The 23,327-nt window shown below is 48.5% G+C and overlaps 1 protein-coding gene and 2 non-coding genes across 3 annotated transcripts; all 3 read right to left on the reverse strand.

Moving 5' to 3' along the window:
- Positions 1-5,528: 5,528 nt before the first annotated feature.
- Positions 5,529-6,250, reverse strand: EI90DRAFT_3017957 (uncharacterized protein; the record flags this gene model as incomplete). Its single annotated transcript, XM_039057167.1, has 3 exons — positions 5,529-5,933; positions 5,977-5,991; positions 6,167-6,250. The coding sequence occupies 3 exons, from the start codon at positions 6,248-6,250 to the stop codon at positions 5,529-5,531; spliced, it is 504 nt and encodes a 167-aa protein (XP_038913927.1).
- Positions 6,251-6,664: 414 nt separating this feature from the next.
- Positions 6,665-6,746, reverse strand: EI90DRAFT_t165. The gene has a single exon. It is a non-coding gene; the product is annotated as a tRNA-Ser (tRNA).
- Positions 6,747-6,809: 63 nt separating this feature from the next.
- On the reverse strand, positions 6,810-6,889 carry EI90DRAFT_t164. The gene has a single exon. It is a non-coding gene; the product is annotated as a tRNA-Ser (tRNA).
- Positions 6,890-23,327: the final 16,438 nt, after the last annotated feature.

Raw genomic sequence — 23,327 nt, forward strand, 5'->3', positions numbered from 1 at the left:
TGGCACCTCAGCGTTAACAACAACTAGGATTCTCAGGAACTTCCTCTTCATTGTGAACTGACACGCAGTCCCTGACAGATGCCTCTTCTCTGTAGTTCCCTGCTTGTTCATAGACACTTCCAGACCTTGCCATTCAGTTGGCTTTTATTTCTCTCACTCCACAAAACTTCAGATATTGGAATGGGGATTTGCCAGTGCACCTTAAATGAGCCAAATCCTGCGATTCTACTACCCTCAGCAAGCACCTCACATCTATCACATGTATCCCATATCCACTTACACTCCTTACACACATTTCCTATTTTTCCTGATTTTTCTGATTCCATTTCTTGTGTCTAGAGGCCAATGTTTCCATTTTCTTATTGTCATGTGATTGTCACGACCGACAAATCCCGGGGCTCCGTCAGCGGCGAACCAATGCCGATAGGCGAATCTGCCGACCCGAAACCCATCCTAACCAGCCCCCAACCCCATGTCTGGCCCCCTGCCTTACTGCGTGAGACTTGGCCAAGAATCAGAACCTAGACCCTGCCGGTATTCCAACCTTACCTCCAGTTCCTGAGCCCTTGGCGCTCCCGGCATTCAGTCACGCCTGCCTTGTCTCCATCTGAACCACACTCATCGCTTCCCGCTATGTGGTCACAGCCATGCCCCGCTTCCGTCCACTCCGCACCCTCTGCCCACTCCGCACCCTCTGCCCATCTCTGCACCTTCTGGCCACTTCTGGTTGCCCTTGACACCTCTGGTCAGGCCAACACTCCCACTCCCCTCTGTACCTCTGTTGGCCTTCATGCTGTCCTTGTGTGACAGTGCTGGCAGATCAACTTCTGTTCGCGGACTTGTGTCGGCACCACACCGACCCCGCTTATTTGCGGACTTGTATCGGCGCCGCGCACTGACCTCCACTTTTCCTCTGGCCATTTGTCACTTGGCAGCTTATCATTCATTCCTTGCCGAGTGCCATTTATTGTTTGCTTCCCTGCCAATATCGGCATTTGATCCCCTCTTTATTGGCACTAGGTTATTGATCTCATTCAGTTATTCATCAATAACCCTTGCCACTTATTGTTTAGTGATCTGTTCCTCCTTTCCAGTTCCCGGGCTCTTGTCCTTATTTAGTTTGACAATTCCCGCTTATCTCCGCGCCGGACCGCGCCGGACTGACCGGCCTTTCTATATTCCCTCTTGCCTATTTATATACCTTGTAAATACTTTCGGGGACCCCAGTCTGAAATCAACTAGAGTACCCCCCCTGTCTGGTCTGAGTCTCTCCTTCTGCAAAGGGGGCTTCCCCCCTCTGAGTCCGTGCTCGCGGAGTCTGCGCTCCTCCTACAGGTCCGCTCCGCCCACAAGTCTTGTTTGAAGTCCGCTGTAAGTGTCAGTTTGTAAATACGGGATCTCCCCCAAACGTCAAGCTCAGGGCACAGCGCTCCACCTGAGTCGCTGAGGCCGCGATCCCACTCTGCTAACCTTGAACAGCGCTTCCGGATGCGCCGCATATTTCCGCCCGCATATCCGTGCGCGCGCTCCAACAGACCTCTGCCACAATCTCCGACACCGACAATATCCCAGTCTCCGACAATAATCCGATCTCTGACAGTGATATTCTTTCCTATTTTGTCTATCGGACTCTTCCGTGACCCGCTGTAGGAGAAATAACGGTCACACTATGGAAACCCATTATGGAAATATGCCAGATAAATCACAAAACCCCATATGACAAGTAGATATGAGAAAATAGAAGGACCTGAATTTTAACGAATTATTACGACTACATACGCAATAAATTGAAAGAAAGAAAATTAGCAAAAATACTTCAAGCTTAGCATCAACAAGACGGAATTCTTGGGAGAATTTATAGCAAATATTAAACAAAGAATTAGGACAATCGACCAAGACTTGACTCTAAAAACAATCAGAGAACCTCCACAGAAACTACTTTCCCATGTCCACACATGTAGCCAAGGATGGAAGTACCACGGAACAAGGATTACTCAGGAACTAATGCAAAATTCAAAGGCGTGTTTATAATAGGAAATGTAGATGTCCCCCAAACGGACCCAATGAAAGTAATTACAGGGAAAACTACCCATAAACGACGGAGATATGACTGAAACTCCTGCAAAACAAGGACAACGCTTAAAAAGCAAGCGTGAAGAATAACCAGTAACAACCGAGACGAGCTTGATAACCCATTAAAAAGGAAGGGATCTAATCTTAATCCACCCAAATTTTCATAATAAAAGGATCACGCGTTAATGAGATATCCAATAACGGGAATAGCAACATCAAAAGTCCGAGCTCAGGGAAAAGACGATGTTTACGTAGGATCCATAATTAAAACATACAACGAAATTTACAAGGAAATTATGAAAAATAGGAAACTATAGTTATGCAAATTTTCAGCCCAAACGGTCAAGCCGTTGTGAAGTTATACCAATGACGGGAATATAGAAATCCGCATCATGTTTAATGACATGTGAGGGTGGCAATGCAAAGGGAACCGGCTGTCAGAACCGAGATCCGCACTTTGGCAGATCATGAAGACCAATTTCCATCCAAATAAGGAAGAGCCCGGTCAAAACAAAGCATGGAAAGTGCAAAACAACCTTAGATCATGAGGGAAAAATCTGAAATAAATCACAGAAGCCCATATGAAAGATATAAACACCTGCGCATATCATAAATCCTGAACAATTAAACAGAAACAGCGCCTGCATACAAACGACTATGGGAACAATGCATGTGATTACCAAATGTGCGTGTGAACTTTTGCTAACTCAACAAATACCAGGAAATAGAACACAACTTTAGTACCATTGGAAATGTGGGAATAAATGAAAATTTATGATACCAAGAACGTGAGAAACCATCCAGAAATGAATGAGATACAAGGACATGAAGTTAGAAACCTGAAAATGCATGGGAAGACAGCTTCAAGAGGTCCAGAGCCCTAAATAAAATACATAAAAATATGATATCTTCAAGGACGACTTACTATAACAACGAACAAAACATATGGAGGATTAGGATGTGATAATACAAAGGGGAATCAGGGAAGATGAATGAAATCCATGAAAACCACTGAACTATGATGGACCATGGCAGGGATTTTAGGGAACAATATTCTAATGAAGTGGAGAGCTATAATACATTTGTTTGAGTAATTCTTGACTACTAGCAACTTTTTCTTTCAGTTTTAAACCTGAATAATTCACCTCATTTTAACTAAATGTCGCTGAATAAAAATGGAATAAAACAGCTGAAGGTCTCAGCGCAGCCATATGCATAGTAATGCGAAGTTTGAATTCAGAATCACCGAGTCATAGCAAATTTAATGGTAAATATGAGGAATTTGAAATAGGAAACTGCAACAAATGCAGCACAGTCAAGTTCTAATTAACCATTAAAATAGCTTAGGCGAGGAAGGACAATAAGGATTCTAGGCGCAGTCTGACCGCAGTAGAGCCGCAGTTCACCACAGCAAAGCGCAGTAGAACTATAGCGTGAAAATTTCATTTTTTATTTAGTTTGAGAAAAATACACTGTAAATAAATCCTGTAAATGAGGTAGAGCATGAAAAAGGAAGGTGACCCAAGGAGTATAAAAGGGAGACCCTTTCTGCGACTTTTCGCCCCCCTCAGAGAAGTAAGAAAATAGAGTATTATTTTTCTCAAGCATTTCTGGTTGTCACTCCAGTGCGAAAAAGTGATATACAGTTAAGATTGCCACTGTAGTAAAAAGCAGCAATTAAGGAGAGAAATATTAAGTAGATATTTCAACAGGAGAGCTGGTTAACACTCCAGATTTCAAAGTGTAAACACAAAACAGTTATTTTGCTACTGTTAAAACAAGCAATAAAATAAGACAAAAATAAAACAAACTCAAGGGACACTCCAGACACAATCCAAATCCATTAACTGAGTAGAATCTTTGAAAATTCACTAAGTAGAAGATTTAATTCAAGTTAAAATTCCAAATTGAACAATGCTACACAGAATTACACCTAGACAAATTAAGAAATTTCAATAAAGGAACAGCTCTGCAGGGCTCGGTTTATCTGTAAGTGAATTCCCAGAAACTTTAAGACTAACCCATAAAAATAGAATTAGCCAAAACACTCGGATTGGTACTATATTTACAACAAATAATACTAGTACACTTCCTCATCCTAACTAAAGAACCAGGGAACAGCTTGGTGGTGGTCTCATTTGAACCTCCCAACTGACCTTCCTTCATTCTCTCCTTCACTGCTGTACAGTAGCAAGAGAGTATCAGCACCACACTCTAGAGGACCAATATACCCATTCAGACCTGACCCTCAGTGAGGTTCCTATCCCCCTCCTTCCTGTCTTGAGTCTAGTTGGATAGACCCATTACAACGTTGTTGTGGGGACAACTCTGTGTACCGCAAAAAGTCGGATTCTGTGGAATTTGGCCACCAACATATACCACATACCCTCTGACGCTCCCGATGTTTATTCTATCACTATCCAACACTCCACAAACTCATTCCTTATTTTTCCCTATTTTCCCCATCATTCCCGACAACCCCAAGCAAAATTCCCATGCCCAACCACGCTGCCAATTTCACCCCCTCTCCAGACCTCCATACCCACACATACAACCCAGCCGTTTTTCCACCCGATAGTGATGCTCTACCTTCCTTCTTCACCCCCGGAGCATTTCCCAGAATGGCAATCCCATGCCTGGATGGTTCAGCATGGAGTAGAGTCTCACGTGGTCTTGACAGCACCTGTCAATGGCCACATCTCAACAACTACTGCACCAAATGGGACGAATAGGGGCTCGTTGGAAAGCTGGAGACTAGGAGGTTGCTGACGGGAGGATAGGCGGGCGCTGTGGCGAAGCGTTGCGGAGTTAACTTTTACATTTCCCATTTCGGACCCGTTATGATATATCCCCCATTCATTCATATTTCTTTTATTGTTTCTTTGTTCCCAATTGGATATTCATCATTTACGGTTGCCTAACGGCCCGTTTACATTTCCCCAGTCCATTCATTCCATTTCAAACATATATAAACTAGATAACAGCTTGTACATAACAAGTTAGTGTTGAATAGACCCGTGAAGGGACAAGTAGAAGTTGCATCCAAGTGGCAAAGACGCCATCCACGACTCTAACGCCCCCTCTGAGCTAGTTTCTCACGTCTAAGACCCCTCACATCATAATACTCAGCCTTGACGTCCAAGAGAGACATAGGTGAGTGTTTGTTTGAGGTTTTTGCAGACTCAGTAGCGCCCACGGACCAAGACCCGGCCTCACGAACCACACCCACACACACTACCACCCTCCCCCTTCTCTCTGTCTCGAGTCTAGGCAATAGACCCGTTACAACGTAATTTGGGCTTTTCGCCTATTCCTATTTGTCTTGTGGACTTCTTTCTATTTACTTCCCCTTCCCCTTGGTAACCTTTCTTTACCTTCAGATCCAATTATTTCTACTATATGTACATGCATACCCCTCTAGTAAATAGTTCCCCCAGTTATAATATAAACAGTCTTCAGCCCTCCAAAACCTCTTCCAGGATGTCTATCGCATCCCACTCACCTGCCACTCCTAGGAACTGAGTAACAGGTGCTCCCAGAGATGCCTTGGTATAACACCCAATGAATTGTGTGATGAATGATTGACCCTTGCTAATGCCTCCTCCGTTGAGTAGTGAGGGGGGGGCCTCTGGCCCCCTTCTGCTGGCGGCCTCAGTTCCTCTGTTGCCAGCTCCCCTGACAAATGGGGACAACGAGAACATACTGGGCACAGTGCTCCATTCTGAGTTGCTGAAGCTGAGTCCCTTCAACACCCCATCACCCTCAGAGCTCTGCCTCACCTCCGGTCTGTCTCCAACCCACCATCGGATGACCCGGAACACCGAGCTCCACCCGACAGCATTGCCTGGATAGTGATCGACCTATCCTCCAAGGAAAGACGTTTGTGACATCCATCCATTTTACCTTTCTATATATATCCTGTATGATACATTATTGTACTTCTAATATCAACTTGATCTTGACCTCTAGCTCTGACCCCTGACAAGGCAACCTAAGTTAACATGAAATGTGGGCCATGAGACAACTAGGGGGCACAGTGCTCCTTTAGAGTTGCTGAGGCCAAAGGCCCTACCCTCAAGCCTTGTCCCCTCACCTCTGGCACCCTCAGCCTGTAGTGGCCAGTCTTGGCCCACATTGGCCACCATTTGCAACCCTTGGCATCAACCCCTGGTTCCATATCTAACACTTAGAGGGAGAACTCAACACTGGTGACCCAGTAGCATCCTCTGTGTCTGACCCTGAGTTAGAGCTGCCTCTGTGCCAAGGCTGGGCCCTGACAATAATATAAAGGATCAGAGTTGGTGTGGTCCAGGAGGTGAGGAGGTCCAGGGTCTGGAGGTAAGAGGTCCAGAGGTTGTCAGTGACTTTGATTCTCTTACCAGTACACCAGAGGAGATTGAAGGAGGAGTGGAAGAGGAAGGGTAATGATGGTGGAGGAGGTCGGATTTGATGGAGGTTAGGGTTCATAAGCATCAACCAGAGGGGGCAGAGTGAAGTCAGGAGACAGGTGGTGGATGTGAGGGTTATTCAGATTGGGAGTACCCTGCAAATCACATACTGTTGTCAATAAAGCACCAGATGGTCCAAAAGGAGACACTGGCATGATTTGAACATGCATCCTCTGAGAGGAATTGACTTCTAGTCAACTGCCTTAGCCATTCAGCCACAATCACAATGATGTAGCCTGTGAGCCACATATTGTTCTTCACCTCTTTTTATGCACTAAAACAAAAAGGAGACACTGGAATGATTTGAACATGCACCCTCAGAGGAATTGACTTCTAGTCAACTGCTTTAACCATTAAGCCACAGTGTCCAACACAGTGATGCACCCTGTTCTTCTGTCAGGGAAACTGCACCCTGTCATATCCATACAGCTCTGGACCTCTGCTCCTGATTCTGGACCTCCATCTCCTCCTCCAGAACTCCACATCCACCACCACCTCCTCCCCCTGTTGGTTGTTGAGAGCCCACTCCACCTCTGGCTCCAACACAACATCCAACACTACCTCTGGTCCAACTCCGGTTTACTCCAGGTCTGATCCCAACCTCGTACCTTCCAGACCAGAGCTTGTGATGCTCCACACCTCCAGCTCTGGACTCCTGTACTGGAACCCCATTGCACCTCCACCTCTGGAACTCTGGTCACATCTCCACCCCTGGACTTTGACCTCCTCCTCTGTCTTATCTCCTTGTATTCCTTATTGCATTTCATTTATTACATCTAGCCAATATTCTGGACTTTGACTTCTGACTCCGGACCTCCAGAACTTACTCCAGACCCTGCAGTCTCTACTGTATGGTGTCATTTAATCCTCTTGTTGCCTCTTCCTTATTTAGATGGCTGCTTCCTTTCCATATTAGTCAGCTGTCATTCCCCACAACCCACTCCACTCCTTCCCCTCTTGGCCTTGCCCATTTGGGAACCACCATAGAGTTCCAACCCTTGACCCTTGGGGTTGTTCCCTCATCCAGTACCCCTTTGTCTCCTTCCAGTTCCCTTTGTTCCCTTCTCTAGGGGGCATCCAAGTTGGTTCACATTGAGTTCAGGTTGCTCAGGTCATTTACTGACTGAGGAACAAACAAGTATGTACAATGTCTATATATAAAGGGGAGATGGAAGTATGAAAAACAAAGGGGGTCTGAAATGGAACAAAGGTGTCTGAATGGAGACAAAGGGAAGTATGGGTTAGGAACTACACTGAGGGTCAAGGGTTAGACTCTATGGTGCATTTGAAAGTAAGGAGGGCGAGGGCCCAGAGGGGCAGGAGGATGAGGGGAAGTGGGGTGGATGACTAACTGGCTGAATAGAAAGAAGCAGTAGTCCAAATAAGGGTGAGGGAGAAATGCAAAGTATACACTACAAACAGCAAAGGTGCTGAGGTAGGTCCATGAAGCTTGGAGGTAGTAGAGCTTATGGAGGCAGGATTGAAAGTCTGAGGAATATTGGCAATGGTGTTTACATGAAATGAGGTCACCAATGCAATGGACTTAAGCCGGAGTGGTGTCAAAGTCCAAGGTCAGGACCAGGACAGGATCTTGGAGCAGAGGTACAATCGGTGTCCAAGTTTGGGATATGGGACAGGAATGGGAGGTTGTACCTTTGCAGAGATTAATCAGGAGAGAGTGGAAGGTGGGGTCAGATCCAAAGGTGGAGATCAAAGTGGATGGGAATAGGGTAGGACTCCAGAGGTGGCAGAAAGGGTCCAGGAGTTGAGTTGGGATCAGGTATACATATATGTATATGACCCAACCACTGGTGAGGAGAATTAAACTTATATTTCTACCTGAGGTTTGAGAGGGGGCAGAAGCAGTGGCCTTTTATGCTTTTCAGAGACCTCTCTACTCCCATACCTCACACTAGTTACATGTGCTGGATTTGTATTATAGATAGTTCTAGAATGATATAGGGGCTTGGTGTCATATCCATACATCCCCAATCCCAATTTGACTTCCAGACCCCCCTCTCCGCCACCTCCATAGTCCTACCCTATCCCTGTCTGCTCTGATATCCACCTTCAGACCTGACATCACCTCCCTCTCCTCACTCCTCTCCTCACTCCTCTCCACCCTCCTCTCCACCTGTCATATCCATCCACAGTGTCAGAACACAGCAAGGAGGGAACAAGTGTGTCTGGACCTTTCCCCAGAAGGGAGGCCAGAGGTAGAGGATGAGCAGAGGGACTGTCATATCCATACCAACTCTGCCCAACCTCCAACCTACTCCACCACTGTTCCAGTTCACCTCTGGTTCATCCTCCCCTCACCTCTGCCATATCCTCCAGTATACCTCCAGTCCACCTCTGCCTCCAATCTCTGGTACCATCTCCAGTACCCCTTATCCTCACCATAGAAGTTTATTAATATTTCTACCTACCCAACATTACTACGGACCTCCTAAGACCTCCGCCAATCCTGCAAAGGTTTTCCCATTCCTCAATAGCTGTCACTAATCCCACCCTTCAGTTACCCACTCCACAGTGCTCAATAAGGTGTTTCTCTCACGAGCTTGCCAACCTGGCAAGTGGGTAAGTCCATCTTGGGTTTTCCCTTTCTTCTCCTATTTGTCCTTTATTATGTATATGGGTCATGTACCATAGTTGATGGCACTTCAGTGCAAAATCGATGACTAGATCCCCCAGAGTTTGCGCCTGTCAGGGCATGCCACTCTGCTGCATGGTGCACCCTCCTGTTGCCCCTTTTTCCTTCTCTTCCCTCTTTCGCTTTCTCCTTTGTCTTTCTTCTTTCCTTTTCTCTCTTTATATGGATGACCTCTCCTCTCACTTGTGTAGCACAGATGTGCCTGACACCGAGTACTCCGTGTGGGTACTGTGCCACTGGGTATGCCGCACATCCTCATTTGTACTTATTTCCTCTGACACTTGGGATTGCCTGCAGAGTCATCCGCGATAGCCCAGCTCTACCCAGGCTGACATGGCACCCCACATGTGACCCATTCATGCCTGTATATAAACTGAGCTGAAGCAGAACCGAAGAAGTAGCCTACTGCTTCAGGCAAGTATCTGTCAGGGCCCGGCCCTCGTTCCGTGACAGGCCCAAGGGGATCCTCCGAGTCGCTGGGGTATCTAGTCCCAGTCCGAGGTCTTCAAACTCACTGAGGGGGCTAGCCCCAGCCTTCACAGGAAATGAGTTGAGAAGAAGGGTAACCTTCTCAACCTCCTGTGAAGCCGCTACAAATGGGAGCTGGGAACTATACAGTTTTCGGCTCTTTGCCGACTTTCCATAATTGGCACCCCCCCGTGGGAAGATTCTGGGCAAGCAGCTTGCCCAGAAAGTCCCCATGGTTGTGGCTGTGATGGTTTCTGGGCGAGTAACTCGCCCAGAACGTTCCCACGGTCTGCATGCATGCGGGATTGTGGAACAGTGAAGGGAAAAATAGGAGAAAATGGGGGGAGGGTACCTGAGGGTGTGTGGGGTCAGGGGCTGTGCCCTGACAGTATCTTACTTTACTTTAGTTTAGCCTTTCATCCTAATGACAATCACTACTGCTTCAGCCTAAGAAGCTACATAGGGACATAAGCCCAGAGAAGGGCTGCCCACCATACAGTCTCACTGCCCTGCCACCATCTGGGCTGCTAGTGCCAAGCTTTACGCCGCTACCTCCACCTCTCTCAAGCCGTCCCTGACAGCACCCCCTCATTCTGAAGTTAAGGACCCAACACTAGTGTTACTGAATGTTGGCACAGCGCCCCTCTCTGAGTTGCTGAGGCTGCAGTCCCTCCGCTCGTCCTCTACCTCTGGCCTCCCTTCCAGGGAAAGGTCCAGACATGCCTGGTCTCCTCTCCTTGATGTGTTCTGACAGGGACCATGGCCTCAGCGACTCAGAGGGGAGCACTGTGCCAATGTTTGGTAATGCTAGTGTTGGGTCCTTAACTTCAGAACAGGGGGGCACAAACTCTGGGGAAATCTAGTCATCGATTTTGCACTGAAGTGCCATCAACTATGGTACATGACCTATATACATAATAAAGGACAAATAGGAGAAGAAAGGGAAAACCCAAGATGGACTTACCCACTTGCCAGGTTGGCAAGCTCATGAGAGAATTGCCTTATTGAGCACTGTGGAGTGGGTAACTGAAGGGTGGGATTAGCGACAGCTATTGAGGAATGGGAAAACATTTTCAGGATTGGCGGAGGTCCTAGGAGGTCCATGGTAATGTTGGGTAGATAGAAATATTAATAATCTTCTATGATGAGGATAAGGGGTACCGGAGAAGGTACCGGACATCGGAGGTGGAGGTGGACTGGAAGTATACCGGAGGATATGGCAGAGGTGAGTGTCATATCCATCCATGGCCATTGTCTTCCACTACCTCCGATCCTTCTGGATTGCCTCCGCTCTTTTCAATATATTACCTACACCTCCCTAAGTATGGAGCTGTCAGAGTCGGAATACTGTCAGAGTTGGGCTGACTGTCAGAAGATGGACTGAAGATGGATGGTTTCTGTCTGAGTGTCAGGGCACACCCGCCTGACCCGGCTCCACCCGGCCCAACCTGACCCGGTACCCCGCCGGTCCACCCCTCCTTACCTCCTCCCCCTTCCCTTCTTCCCCCTCATCCTCCCCTCCTCAGTTTCTCCTTATCTTACTTCTTTATTCTCTCTTTATTCTACACGGACGACTTTCTCTGTATCAATGTACAACTGACCCATCTGCAGCGCGCCCACCATGTACCCGGCCCGGGCACCTCGGGCGGCTTCCCGCTGTGCCCAGCACGCGCGCCTGCACCGGATACCCTTGGGATCTCCCACGGAGACACCCGGGTGGTTACGGCTGTGTGCGAGGGTGACGTGGCACCCGTCATGTGATCCAAGCCGCATGTATATAAACGAACCTGAAGTGGGAACCGAAGAAGTAGCCTTCTTCTCAACTTTCCACTTCAGTCTAAGTGGCCAGGGACCGCTGTCCCACATCGGGCCTGTCAGTACGCACGCCCGATCCGCCCCCCGCCAGGCTCTCGGTCCCGGACGTTATACCCGGACCCCCTCGACCCCGGACGAGTCCCTGACACTGAGTTGAGGTCGGAGGTGATGCAGAGGTCTGTTGGTGTGAGGTCTTAGGGTGGCTCAGCACACAAGGCCGTAAGTGATACAAGATAGTGTATTTTATGGTGGTGTGTAAGCGGTTACCCGGAGGTTCCCGCTTGCCCACGTGACTATGTGTATCTAATTTACATGTGACTCGGGGTTCGGGGCTATTGCCCTGACATTCTCCCCCCTTGCGTTGCATTTGCGACGCTGTAACGAGTCTATCGCCTAGACTCGAGACAGAGAAAGGGGGGAGGGTGATAGTGAATGCGTGTGTGGTGGAGGTTCGGTTCTTTGGGTCCTGGGGTGCTAGCGGGTCTGTTAGAGCCTCAACTCAACACTCACCTACGTCTCTCTTGGACGTCAAGGCCGAGGGTTATGAGGAAAGGGGTCTCAGATGTAAGCAAGTAACTCAGGGGAGGCGTTAGAGTCGTGGATGGCGTCTTTGCCACTTGGATGCAACTTCTACTTTCTCTTTCACGGGTCTATTCAATACTCACTTGTTATGTACAAGCTGTTATCTAGTTTATATATGTTTGAAATGAAATGAATAGACTGGGGGAATGTAAACGGGCCGTTAGGCAACCGTAAATGATGAATATCCAATTGGGAACAAAGAAACAATAAAAGAAATATGAATGAATGGGGAATATATGATAACGGGTCCGAAATGGGAAATGTAAAAGTTAACTCCGCAGCGCTTCGCCACAGCGCCCGCCTATCCTCCCGTCAGCAACCTCCTCGTCTCCAGCTTTCCAACGAGCCCCTATTCGTCCCATTTGGTGCAGTAGTTGTTGAGATGTGGCCATTGACAGGTGCTGTCAAGACCACGTGAGACTCTACTCCGTGCTGAACCATCCGGATGTGGGATTGCCATTCTGGGAAATGCTCCGGGGGTGAAGAAGGGTGGTAGAGCATCACTATCGGGTGGAAAAAACGGCTAGGTTGTGTGTGTGGGTATGGAGATCTGGAGAGGCGGTGAAACTGGCGGCATGGTTGGGCGTGGGAATTTTGCTTGGGGTTGTCGGGAATGGTGGGGAAAATATGGAAAAATATGGAATGAGTGTAAGGAGTGTTGGATAGTGATAGAATGAGTATCGGGAGCGTCAGCAGATATGTACTGCGTGTTGGTGACCAAATTCCGCAGAATCCGACTTTTTGCGGTACACGGAGTTGTCCCCACAACAACGCATACAAGGTTGATAGTAAATGAAACAGAGTCTTAATAGTTGATTTACATTGAGTTTGGAATTTATCAATTTTTTTGTTGTTGCCACTTTAAAGTGGGCAGTTTTGTACATGTTGGTGAAAGGAAGAGAGGGGGTTTAAGGAATGAATGAGTGTGGGCCGTTACTTTGAAGTGAACGGCGATACATTGGTATCGCAGGGAGAGAAGAAGAAAGAAAGGAAAAAAAAGGTGGAGTTTGTCGAAAATGAATTTTGACCCAAAGGTTGTATGTCTTTGGTGTTCCTCACTTGTTCTGTGAGGGTTCGTGTGTAAGTGGTGTTTACACACAAGCGGTGGTGGATGTGGGTCTTTTGACGGAGTGGAGATTTCCGCAATTGTTACTTGCGGTTCCTTGCATACAGTATTGTGTGCGGGGCCTTGAGTTCGGGGAAGGTGTTTTCACGGGCGCCTCGATGGTGTATTACCGTGTCACTTTCCCTTCTCTCAAGGGTGGATTCATTGCCCCGGAGGAGGGATTTCCTCCGGGTTGTTCATCTGGACATCCGATTGCTGCGTCGGATGCGATGATGTAGCCTGGGCTACATTGTCGGGCTGTGGGCTTGACGAAGTGGGTGCTCCCTGGGTGGGAGTGGGTTGTTGTGTTCCTGAGCTGCTTGGCTCAGGTGTAGAGTACGGTAGGTCTACCGTTCTTCCCGTGGGGAAGGATGGTCGTTGGGCTGGTTGTCCAGCACAGAGACTTGCATCTCTTTCCCGGTATTTGGAAGCTTTCGCTTCCCATTCCGCAGTTCTTGCGGCACGTTCCTCAGGAGTCCTGAGTGGTTTGAACTGGGACTTCAAGTAGGCAGCTTTGCCTAGACTTTCCCAGGAGATTTTCCCCTTATTCTCTGGGGAATTATATTCCTCCACGAGTCTTGCAATACTCGGGAGTCCCAAGAAGTATTTCTCGGTTTCCTTCACTTTTTCACGAAGGGTTCTATGTACCTTGCCGCTTTTGAAGGCAGCTTCGGCCTGTTCGTACCAGTGTACAAATTCTTTCCCACTCACGCTTGTCCACCAAGCATATGCACTGTCATGCGCTGCTTCTGACCCCGCTATTCTCCTCATGGGGAAGTTGGGGTCGATTGTTATGTTGACTGGAGCTTCGACTTTGCTGAACTCGTTGAGTTCGGTGGTCTCGTATAGCATGTGGACACTTCCCTGCAGGGTAGCTTGCCCATAGGGTGCTGAGGTACTCAGCGGCCCACCACCTCTGGCAGTGGTCCCCGTTTTAGGGTCTGCCATCGGTTGCCTACCGCTCTCCCTCTTCCCCTTGACATGGGTTTGCCCCTCTGAGGGCGGGCCCTTATGCAACCCGGACAGGGTCGCCTGCCCACAGGGTGGCGGGATAGTCGGTGCCCCACCCCTTGATGCGCTAGTCCCCATGTGGGGTCGCACCTCATGAGGCCCGGAACCGTATCCCCTCCCCCTGACCTGGGAGGCCCCCGTCATGATGGGTTTGGCAGTGAGGTCTGCCAGTGCGCGTGCCTCTCTGAGCTCGTGTTTCAGTAATTCGATCTCCCTTTTTTGGAGATCGACTTCTCTCTCTGTGTCTTTCAGAGAGTCAAAGATGCCCTCAGCATCTCTTCGTGCTCGGTTGTATTCGCGCCTCCAGTGGGCGCAATGGTCGCAGGCGTCTTCTGACACCCTCGAGTTATCAGACCGTGCCCGTTTGGACGGTCTGGACAAGGAGCCGCTGTCGCTCCCTCGTCTCCCTCCTACGAGGGACTTCATCTCTTTCAGCTCCTCACGGAGCTGACCTGTCTGAGCAGCTACCACTGACGCGATGGCTGATTCCCAGCCTGCATTTGGCTGGGGTGTTGTTGGACCTGGGCCGAATTGGCTAATCCAGGGGTTGATCTGGCCAGGGAAGTTCCCTGGGGAGTATGCCTGGGGCTGCAGCAGCAAATGCTGCCCCTGGAATGGCACTTGTTGCGCCATCGGTGCAGTTTGCACCGCGTATGGTTGGAAGCCTCTTTGGGGAGGCTGGGGGTATGCGGTGCCTGTTAGCAATGCGGATGGTTGTTGGTTTGCAGCACTCATTTGTGCTGCGTGCGTCGTGTAATCCATGGTGCTTATCTGCACCTGGTGTTGTTGTTGTTCCGGGGAGCCTTGCTCCCTGGGTTGTTGTATTTCGATATCCGGTGGTTTGTTTGGATCGAACTGAGGGTTGCCTCCCCCAGAGAACGACATTTCATCGTTATGTTACTCATGGTGGTGGGAGGGGTTTTTGTTCTTGTGTGCATGGGATTCGCCGCAGTTGTGTGTTCTTTTTGCATGTGAGCCTGTGGTTCACGTGGTCTAGGCAAGTTACTCGCCTAGCCCATGTGATCTCTGGTACATGGTGTGGCTGTCCGGGTGAGTTACTCGCCCAGAACTTTCCCATGCTCTTGGCTGTGGGCCATCGTCCCTCGGCTTTACTTCTTCCGCCTCCGTTTTTGGGGGTGTAGTGATGCCGAGAGTTCCCTGTCTTCTTTGATAGGGAGTTTTTCTGGTTCCCTTACATTTTGTAAGGTGAGGTACTCATCCAGGTGGACAAGGTTGTTGCAATTTCCTAGGGGTTCCCATGTGGTGTCCCCTAGTTCCCATTTAACCTTAAACCAGAGTTCGTTGTGAACCCATGCGTGGTTTAGGATTTCGCAAACTACTGCTTCATGATTGGGGTCTTCCCCAAAATTGTAGAATATGTTTACTTCCCTATTTGGGAAGGTTTCCTGGTCATTCGGCTCGTGAGGTGCGAGCCGGGATACATGGAATCTTGGATGGATTCCGCATTGTTCAAGTTGTGGTGGCAACTTGAGGATGTAGTTTGATGTTTCTGGAAATGTTTCCAGAATTTCGTAAGGCCCTATGTATAAGGGCTTTAGTTTTCCTGCCCTGCCTTTGGGTAGGTTCAGCTTATCCGTGGATAAGTATGCGAGCTCGCCTTTTCTCAAAGGCGGGTCCGGGCATCTTTTCTTATTCGCCTGGATTGTTTGGGCAGCGCGGTTATGTATTATCGCGTCATGTGCTGCCATGAGGTTTTCCTTCGCTTTTTGAGCGAAGTCATTTACTCCCAGGTAGTCCGAGAGTGGTGCTGTTAGGCACATCTTTGGCATATGGCCGTAGATTAATTCGAACGGGGCAAATCCTGTCAATGTGTTCGAGCTCGCATTGATCGCGAATTCCACCATCGACAGTTTCGCTGCCCAGTCGCGTTGGTCTGGTCTAACCATTGCACGTAGTATTTGTACTACTTTTTGTATCATTCTTTCCGCTTGGCTGTCGCCTTGTGGGTGGAATGCAGTTGTGAATTTCAACTGTACACCGAGTATTCGGTGTAGTTTGCGCCAAAATTTTGACGTGAATTTTGAGTCTCGATCTGATATGATCGAGTGTGGTATACCGTGGAGTCTTACAACTTCACGAAGAAATACGAATGCTAGTTCTAGTGCGTTCATTGTTGTCTTTATTGGAATTAGGTGGACGTTGGACGTCAACCTACAGATGATTACCCAGAGGTAATCATATCCCAAGCTTGTTGGGAATGGACCTGTGAAGTCCATGGCTATTGACGACCATGGTGTCTCCGGGGTCGGGAGTGGGTGAAGCATTCCGGGATTTCTCCTGGTGCTTTTCTTTGTTGTTTGACAAGTTCCGCAGGACCTGCAGAACTTGTGGGTATCCTTTCTCATCGACTTCCACCAGAAGTGTCGATGGAGGGTTTCCACTGTTTTCTTGGATCCTAGGTGTCCAAGTGTTTCGTGGATGTTCTCAAGGATTATTCCCCGAATGGACTTCCTTTCGTAATTCTCTTTTGGGACTACTATTTGGGTCGTTCCTCCTTCTCCAAGTCGGGTTATCAGCCCATCTTTTACGGAGAAGTTTTTGAAATTCCCTGGGTTCTCTAGGATTTCCCAGTGGATCTGGCTTTTCAAGTATCCAGATTTTATTGCCTCAATGAGGTCTTTTTCTTTGAATTGTTTTCGAAGGTTCTCTTCTGGAGTTATGATTTCTTCCAGATTTTGGGCGCTCCCCCCTAGAGTTTCCTCTAGGTTATCGCTCCCCCCTAGAGCTTCCTCTAGGGTATTTCTCGCACGTATCGCTGCGAGTCTCTTTTTCTCTGAGTTTTTACTCAGGGTACTGCTTAGTAGCAGTTCTTTGTATTCCTCGATTCTGTCGGGGATGATATCTTCTGCATTTTTGTCCAGGTGGATGTCCGCCGAAACATAATCGTTGAAATGCAGATCCTCATCTGTTGACAAGTCATAGTATCGTGAGAGTGCATCTGCCACTTTATTTTTGTGGCCTTCCACATATTTTATTTCGCAATTGAAGCTTGCGAAAAAGGCTTGCCATCTCAGGTGTCTCCCTGAGTTGTGGTTTTTCGCTTTGAAATATTCCAAAGCTTTGTGGTCCGTGATTACTGTGAATTCACGGCCTCCCATGAGGTCGTCTTGCCATCTCATGAGCACTTCGAGGACACCCAGTGCCTCAAGCTCGTAGGTGAAGTACCTACGTTGTGTGTTGGTGAACTTTTTGGACATGAATGCGGCCGGGCGGCAAGTCTGCCACCTTTTGCCTTGTCCAATTAATGCACCCATGCCCGCTGGGCATGCGTCTGTTATGACCCAGACGTGGAGTTTGGTCCTCTCTTCTTCTGAGAGGCTTTCCGATGGGTTCCACTGGACGGGCTTCAGGATCGGAGCCCTGCATGCTAGACGTTTGATCTTGTCAAAGCATTTCTGGTGGAGTGGTGTCCACCTGAATGTCTGCTTGTTTGAGCAGATTGTTTGCAGTGGTCCTGTGTAACCGCTGACGTTTGGCATGAATATCGATAGATATTCTACCATTCCCAGGAATCTTAGGACTCCTGTGTGGTCTACTGGCTCTCGCCAGTTGCGGATTTTTTCCATTTTATCCGCTTGAGCATGGATGCCCTGTTCGTCCACTCGGCTTCCTAGAACGTCTAGGATTGGGGCAAATGGCTGGAATTTTTTCTGGCTTATGTAGAATTTCGCCCCTTTTAGGCAAGTGAATAACCACAATAGTGCTTTATTGTGGTTTTCCACTGAGCTTGTGCTGGTGAATATATCGTCGAACCAGACGTGTAGGCATCTGCCTACTTCTCCTCATAGTTCCCAGGTCAGTGCGCGCTGGAAGGTGCAGGGAGTGTTGCAGTCTCCTTGCTGCATCGTGTTCGAGTTGTACATCCCATGGGGCATGGAGAATGTCGTCCTATGGACATCGTCTGGATCCATGCATATTTGTTCGTACGCATCCGACATATCAATCTTAGATTGGTATGTTGCTCTGGTGACTGATTCCTGGATCAGTTGCATGTCTGGCATTGGTGTGACGTTGAGGATCGTGTTTGAGTTACGGTTCCTCACGTCTATTACCGTGCGCAAGGATCCATCTGCTTTGCAGATGCACAGTAGCGGGCATGCTCGCTCGCTGTTCGTGGGATACCACCATCCTGCTTTTACATAGCGATCTATTTTGGTCGCTAGTGCTTCCTGCAGTGCTGCGGGACATCTCGGGGTGTTTTCCCGAAATTTCTTGTTCGGATCCTTCAACGGGATTCGATGGTTCACCTCCCTCAGGGGGGGCATTTCTAATGGCGCTGGCGCCATTACGGTTTCAAATTTTTCTCTCCACCACTCCCTGAGTATTTTGAACTCGGGGTTGTTCATGGAGAGACCTTCCAGGTGTGGTACATCTGGAAGTTCTAGTCCTTCCGGACTAGGATTGGGTCAACCTTCAGGGTATTTTCTTGTGATTACCCTGAGGTGTGTTTCGATCCTGCCTCCCTGTCAGGGGGGCTTCTTCTTTGGTTGTTCTCGGGCTCTTGCTCGAGTTTTCCATCCATGTGATCTCGTCACATGGTCTTCGCTTATTCCAAGGGTGTCTATGTTGCCCTTGTTTGCCGTTCTCACTTTGTGGGACCGGAAGTCTAAGCTTACCTGGTTTTTGTTTAACCAGGGGGCACCGAAGATGGCATCGTATCTGTCGATGTTTATTACATCAAAGTAGTGTTTTTCTACGTGGCTGTTGATTTCAATGTCCACGTTGGTTCCGAACAGGATCTGTGATCTTGTTCCTTTTGTCCCCATTTGAAGGACGACTGGGTTCTCCAATTGGAGAATTGGGATGTGGACCGCGCAGACAAAGTCCGGCAATAATGCATCCGTTTCAGCTCCACTATTGAATAGCGCATAGGCTTTTATGCCTGCTATTTTTATGTGAGCCGTTAGCGTTCTCTTCGTTGAGAGCGGTCTGTTTGCAGGGTATTTTCCCACATCTTTTGAGATGCAGAATTTCGCATTGAACAAGGGGGACTGGGTTTCGATGGACTTTTGGTCCTTCTTCCCTTTGTCCTTGTTTTCCTTGGGTACTTTCGTGTATTTCCCCAAGGCATCTTTTCTTGGTGCTTCCACCAAGGCTTCGGCGACTTTTTCGTCTGCCGTGTTTTCTAACTGGTGTGCTACCGCCAGTTTGATTTTATAATTCATGTCATTGTGGTCGACGACTGACATTGGGCCCATTCTTATGGTCCCAACATTGACTTCCTCACCCTCTGAGTTGGGTGAGTATTGAGGTCCTTCGTATGGGTCCTCTACTTCGAAGCTTGATGCTTCGGAGTTACCGGAGTTGTTCTCTGGTTTCTCATCTGATGAGCCTTTCGACTCTTCATCCGATGAGTTCGCGATTTCCATGGCAGCTATGTGCCTTGGTTTTTCATCGCTCGTTATATTGTGTCTTGGGCAATCTTTCGTTTGCCCTATTTTGCCGCATTTGCCGCAAATTGGAACTGACTTTTGGTCAGTTTTCCTCGAGTTTTTCGAGGATGTATCCTCTTTCCATCTGGGTTTCAGCTCTTCCGCTTTCTTTCCTGATGGGAGGGCTCTGCCGTGGCTCATTGTTGCTGTGGTAGTTGTTCGGGTATAGTAACCTGATTTGTAGGCTGAAGACATCTTCAGCCCGTCAATTATCTCGTCTACACGAGATATTGCTTTTAACATCTCCTCGTTTGAGGAGAAGTCTGCTCTGATTCTATCATGAGCGATCATTTCCCTCTTCCATTCAAGGGGAATGTAGTTTAGGAACCTGGCGTTGAAGGACGCCTGGTCTGGAGGCGTCACCATCTGGGACGCTGCTTTTGACAGTTCTAAGTAGAACTGTTTTAGGCCTTTTTCTGCTTCGTATTTGACGTTGCGGTATTTCTTTGTCGCATTCAACGCAGCGGAGGCTTTGATGAAGGTTCTCATCAATATGTTGAGAACTTCGAGGAACATGCCCTCATCTCCTCTGAGGAGAGTTTCGTCTCGGAGTCTAATTCCGAGGTCAAACGCGGGTCCCCCTAATCCATGAATCAAGCAGTCCAGGTGGACTTCGTCAAATTGGGGACCTTTGCATCCTCGCGAGGCGAGGAATCCCAGTAGTTCTGTGAACCACTGCCAGAATGATTCCATGTCGTTCTCCCCTGACCATTTCTTGTCAGGAAATGCCGGCCCATTCTTTAGGGCTTCTGGCTTCACTCCTTCTGGGTAGGGAGTGAGTATTCTCACTTTGGCCATTCTTATGGCCTTTTCGTACCATTTCTCCAGGTACTCTTCTTGCTCCCCTGCCTTCGCGGGGTCGCTATCCAATGGAGATCTCTCCTTTGGGGGGGTTTTTGCTGGGGGAAATCTTCCTCACAGCATTTCTTTGGTTTCAGGCGAATTTGCCTGAAGTTGTATTTGTATTCTCTCATTGTTTTGAGAGGGTGTGAATGAGTTACCTCTCTGTTCAAGAGGTCCGTCATAAGTGGATGTTTGGCCGAACCTTTGGTACATGCCAATTCTCCTTCTAATCTCTGAACGATGCCTTCTTTCGGCATCGTCTTCTCCTATCCTTGGGAGAAGGATCTCCTTAGTGTCTCTGTCGCGTTGCTGATGATATTCCAGTGTGCTTTCACTGGTGGTTCTTTTCATGAATTTTTCACGAGTTCTATTTATGTCCTGGACCGTGGTCCAGGGGTGTCTATTTGTTTCCTCACTTTTTTGTGAGACGTTTATTTCCTTCAGCAAATCTGTTTGTTCGCTGATTTTTTCAGTCAACGCGTCGATTGCATTGGCCATTCTTTCTAGAGTTATCTCTAGACGAGCCATGCTATTATGGTTCGTTTCCTCGATCTTTTTTTGGATTGAGTTTATCGTGTTTATTATGCGCGATTCCTGGTTTTCCAGGAGGAAGTTTGGTTGGGCGAGCAGTAACTCTCCCCAGTTGACATTTCCGCTTCTGGGGGTTCCAGAATGGGTTCTTGGAGTGAACACTCCACGCTCGCTTTGTTTAGGCGAGGCCGTTGCGGAGGGTGCTTCCCTCTCATAGAGGGGTCTGTTCGCTGGTTTCTCCTTACTTTTACGTAAGGCTTCCTCAGCGAACTCCCTCATTTCATCATTATCTCGGAGACCTCCTCCGAAGTTGGTGACCTTGCCTTGTCTGGCATGGTGTGTGGGAGTGTAAACAGTGGAAGTTCTTTTGGAGCTTCCGCGCTCTGGGAGATCCTGCTCTCAGGGCGTATTTTCACGCCTTCTCGGGCTTTCAGCCTGAGAAGAAGTTGATCTTCACTTTCCGTCCTCCATTCAGACAGAACCTGGAACAAGTCCAGTAGTTTTTCGGATAGCCGTCGCGGGGCTCTTCCCTTTGTTTCCCTTTGTCTGCCTTTGGGGCTTGACTTGGGGACGTGAGGGGGGACTCCAGGGGATAGTGGGGCCCTGGAGTTTCCTGCAACTCTATCCGATCAGCTTTTTGGGCTGATCGTTCGGCGCTTACGCGTTTTTCGCACTGAAAGAGGGCTCGTGGCTCTCTATGCTGACACAGCTCGTGGGGGACAACTCTCCCTAAACTCTACTTTCTCCACTAAACTCACTACGTTCTCGATCCTTAACTCCGTGTGGGTTCTCCGGGATTCCGCAAGGTCTGGGCTCAGTGTCCACTACTCACTCATTGTGAGCTAGATCACTGCCCTTATTCCTACTGTTGGAATTCCACACACTCACACCCTCTCTAGCGCGTCCTAGCACCTTAGAGAATTTTGGGGGAGGGGAGAACTTCTTTTTGAAAATCCAGTATGTACAGGATTATAAGAAATAATTATTTTTAGAAATAATAGATGGTGAATATTGGTACCATATGGCACCTGGGTACCTTATTAGGCGAAATAATAAAAAGGGTAACAGTAACAATAAAAGAATATCAATCAATAACTGAAATGATGGCAAAATATGAAAATAAAAGAAAATAAGCGATATCTCAATGGATTTGCGGAATTAAGAGCCTAAATTGGAAATGTAGCCGGAGATAACTCTCACGCAGCCAATGAGCATTTTTACCAATTTATTAGACGCCGTGGGAACGAGTGAGGCTGGAATTCTGGGTTGCCGCTTGAGATTCCCACGCCCGCACATGCCCGTGACCTGCTGTGCCTAACTTGCCCAACATTGAACTCCGTCAATTCTCCACCGATTGGGACGTTCTTGATATCGTCAGAATCGTACGAATTAGGACTATTTTTAGATACCGAATCCGTATCGAGTTGTCGCATGAATGGAAGGGGTTTTCTAATCGTAGAAGCGGGTATCCGAGCCGGCTCTGCATGTGGGCGATTATCCCGCCTACAGCGCAAGTCGATCACCTCGTGAGGAGGTGATGGATCTTCCCCAGCTTGGGTTAGATCGGTATGTTGTGGAGTTCTGGGGGTATTTCGCCCCGCACTTACTCCACGTAAGTTTCTAAAGCCTTCAGGGATGTCAGGGACGCGTCTGGGGTAGAGGAGGCCCGGGTGAGATGCCCGACACTAGAAGCCTCACAGGGTGTGGAGCGGGCGTGCGTACTGGCGGGCCCGGCTCAGGAGGCAGTCCCTGGCCACTTAGACTGAAGTGGAAAAGGGTGAGAAGAAGGCTACTTCTTCGGTTCCCACTTCAGGTATGTTTATATACATGCGGCTTAGGTCACATGATGGGTGCCACGTCATCCTCACATACAGCCGTAGTCACCCGGGTGTCCCTGTGGGGGATCCCGAGGGCATCCGCTGTGAACGCGCAAGCTGGACATAGCGGGGGTCGCCTGAGGTGCCCAGGCTGGGCGTGTCGTGAGCACGCTGCGGGTGGGTCAATGGTACATTGATACAAGGAAAGGTCGTCCGTGTAGAATAAAGAGAAAATAAAGAGAAGGTGAGATAAGTAAAGAGAGAGTGGAATGGAGAAAGAAAGAAAGAAGAAGGGGGGGAGGAGGTAGGGGAAGACTGGGTGGTGGGGTACCGGGTGAAGTGGGGCCGGGTGGGGCCGGGTCAGGCGGGTGTGCCCTGACAAGGGACCAGCCCTGAGGTGGTTGCTATTGCCGGATCATGTTGATCCTCGTCGTCGTCTGATGACGGCTTTTGGTTTGAATCTCCCTTGATGGGAGATTGCGGTTTCTTTATAAACCACTCATTTCTTTTTAGTGTCGCTGCAGATGC

Source organism: Cantharellus anzutake (genome assembly GCF_015039405.1).
Source record: "Cantharellus anzutake strain C23 chromosome Unknown EI90scaffold_38, whole genome shotgun sequence".
In the NCBI taxonomy this organism is placed as follows: domain Eukaryota; kingdom Fungi; phylum Basidiomycota; class Agaricomycetes; order Cantharellales; family Hydnaceae; genus Cantharellus; species Cantharellus anzutake.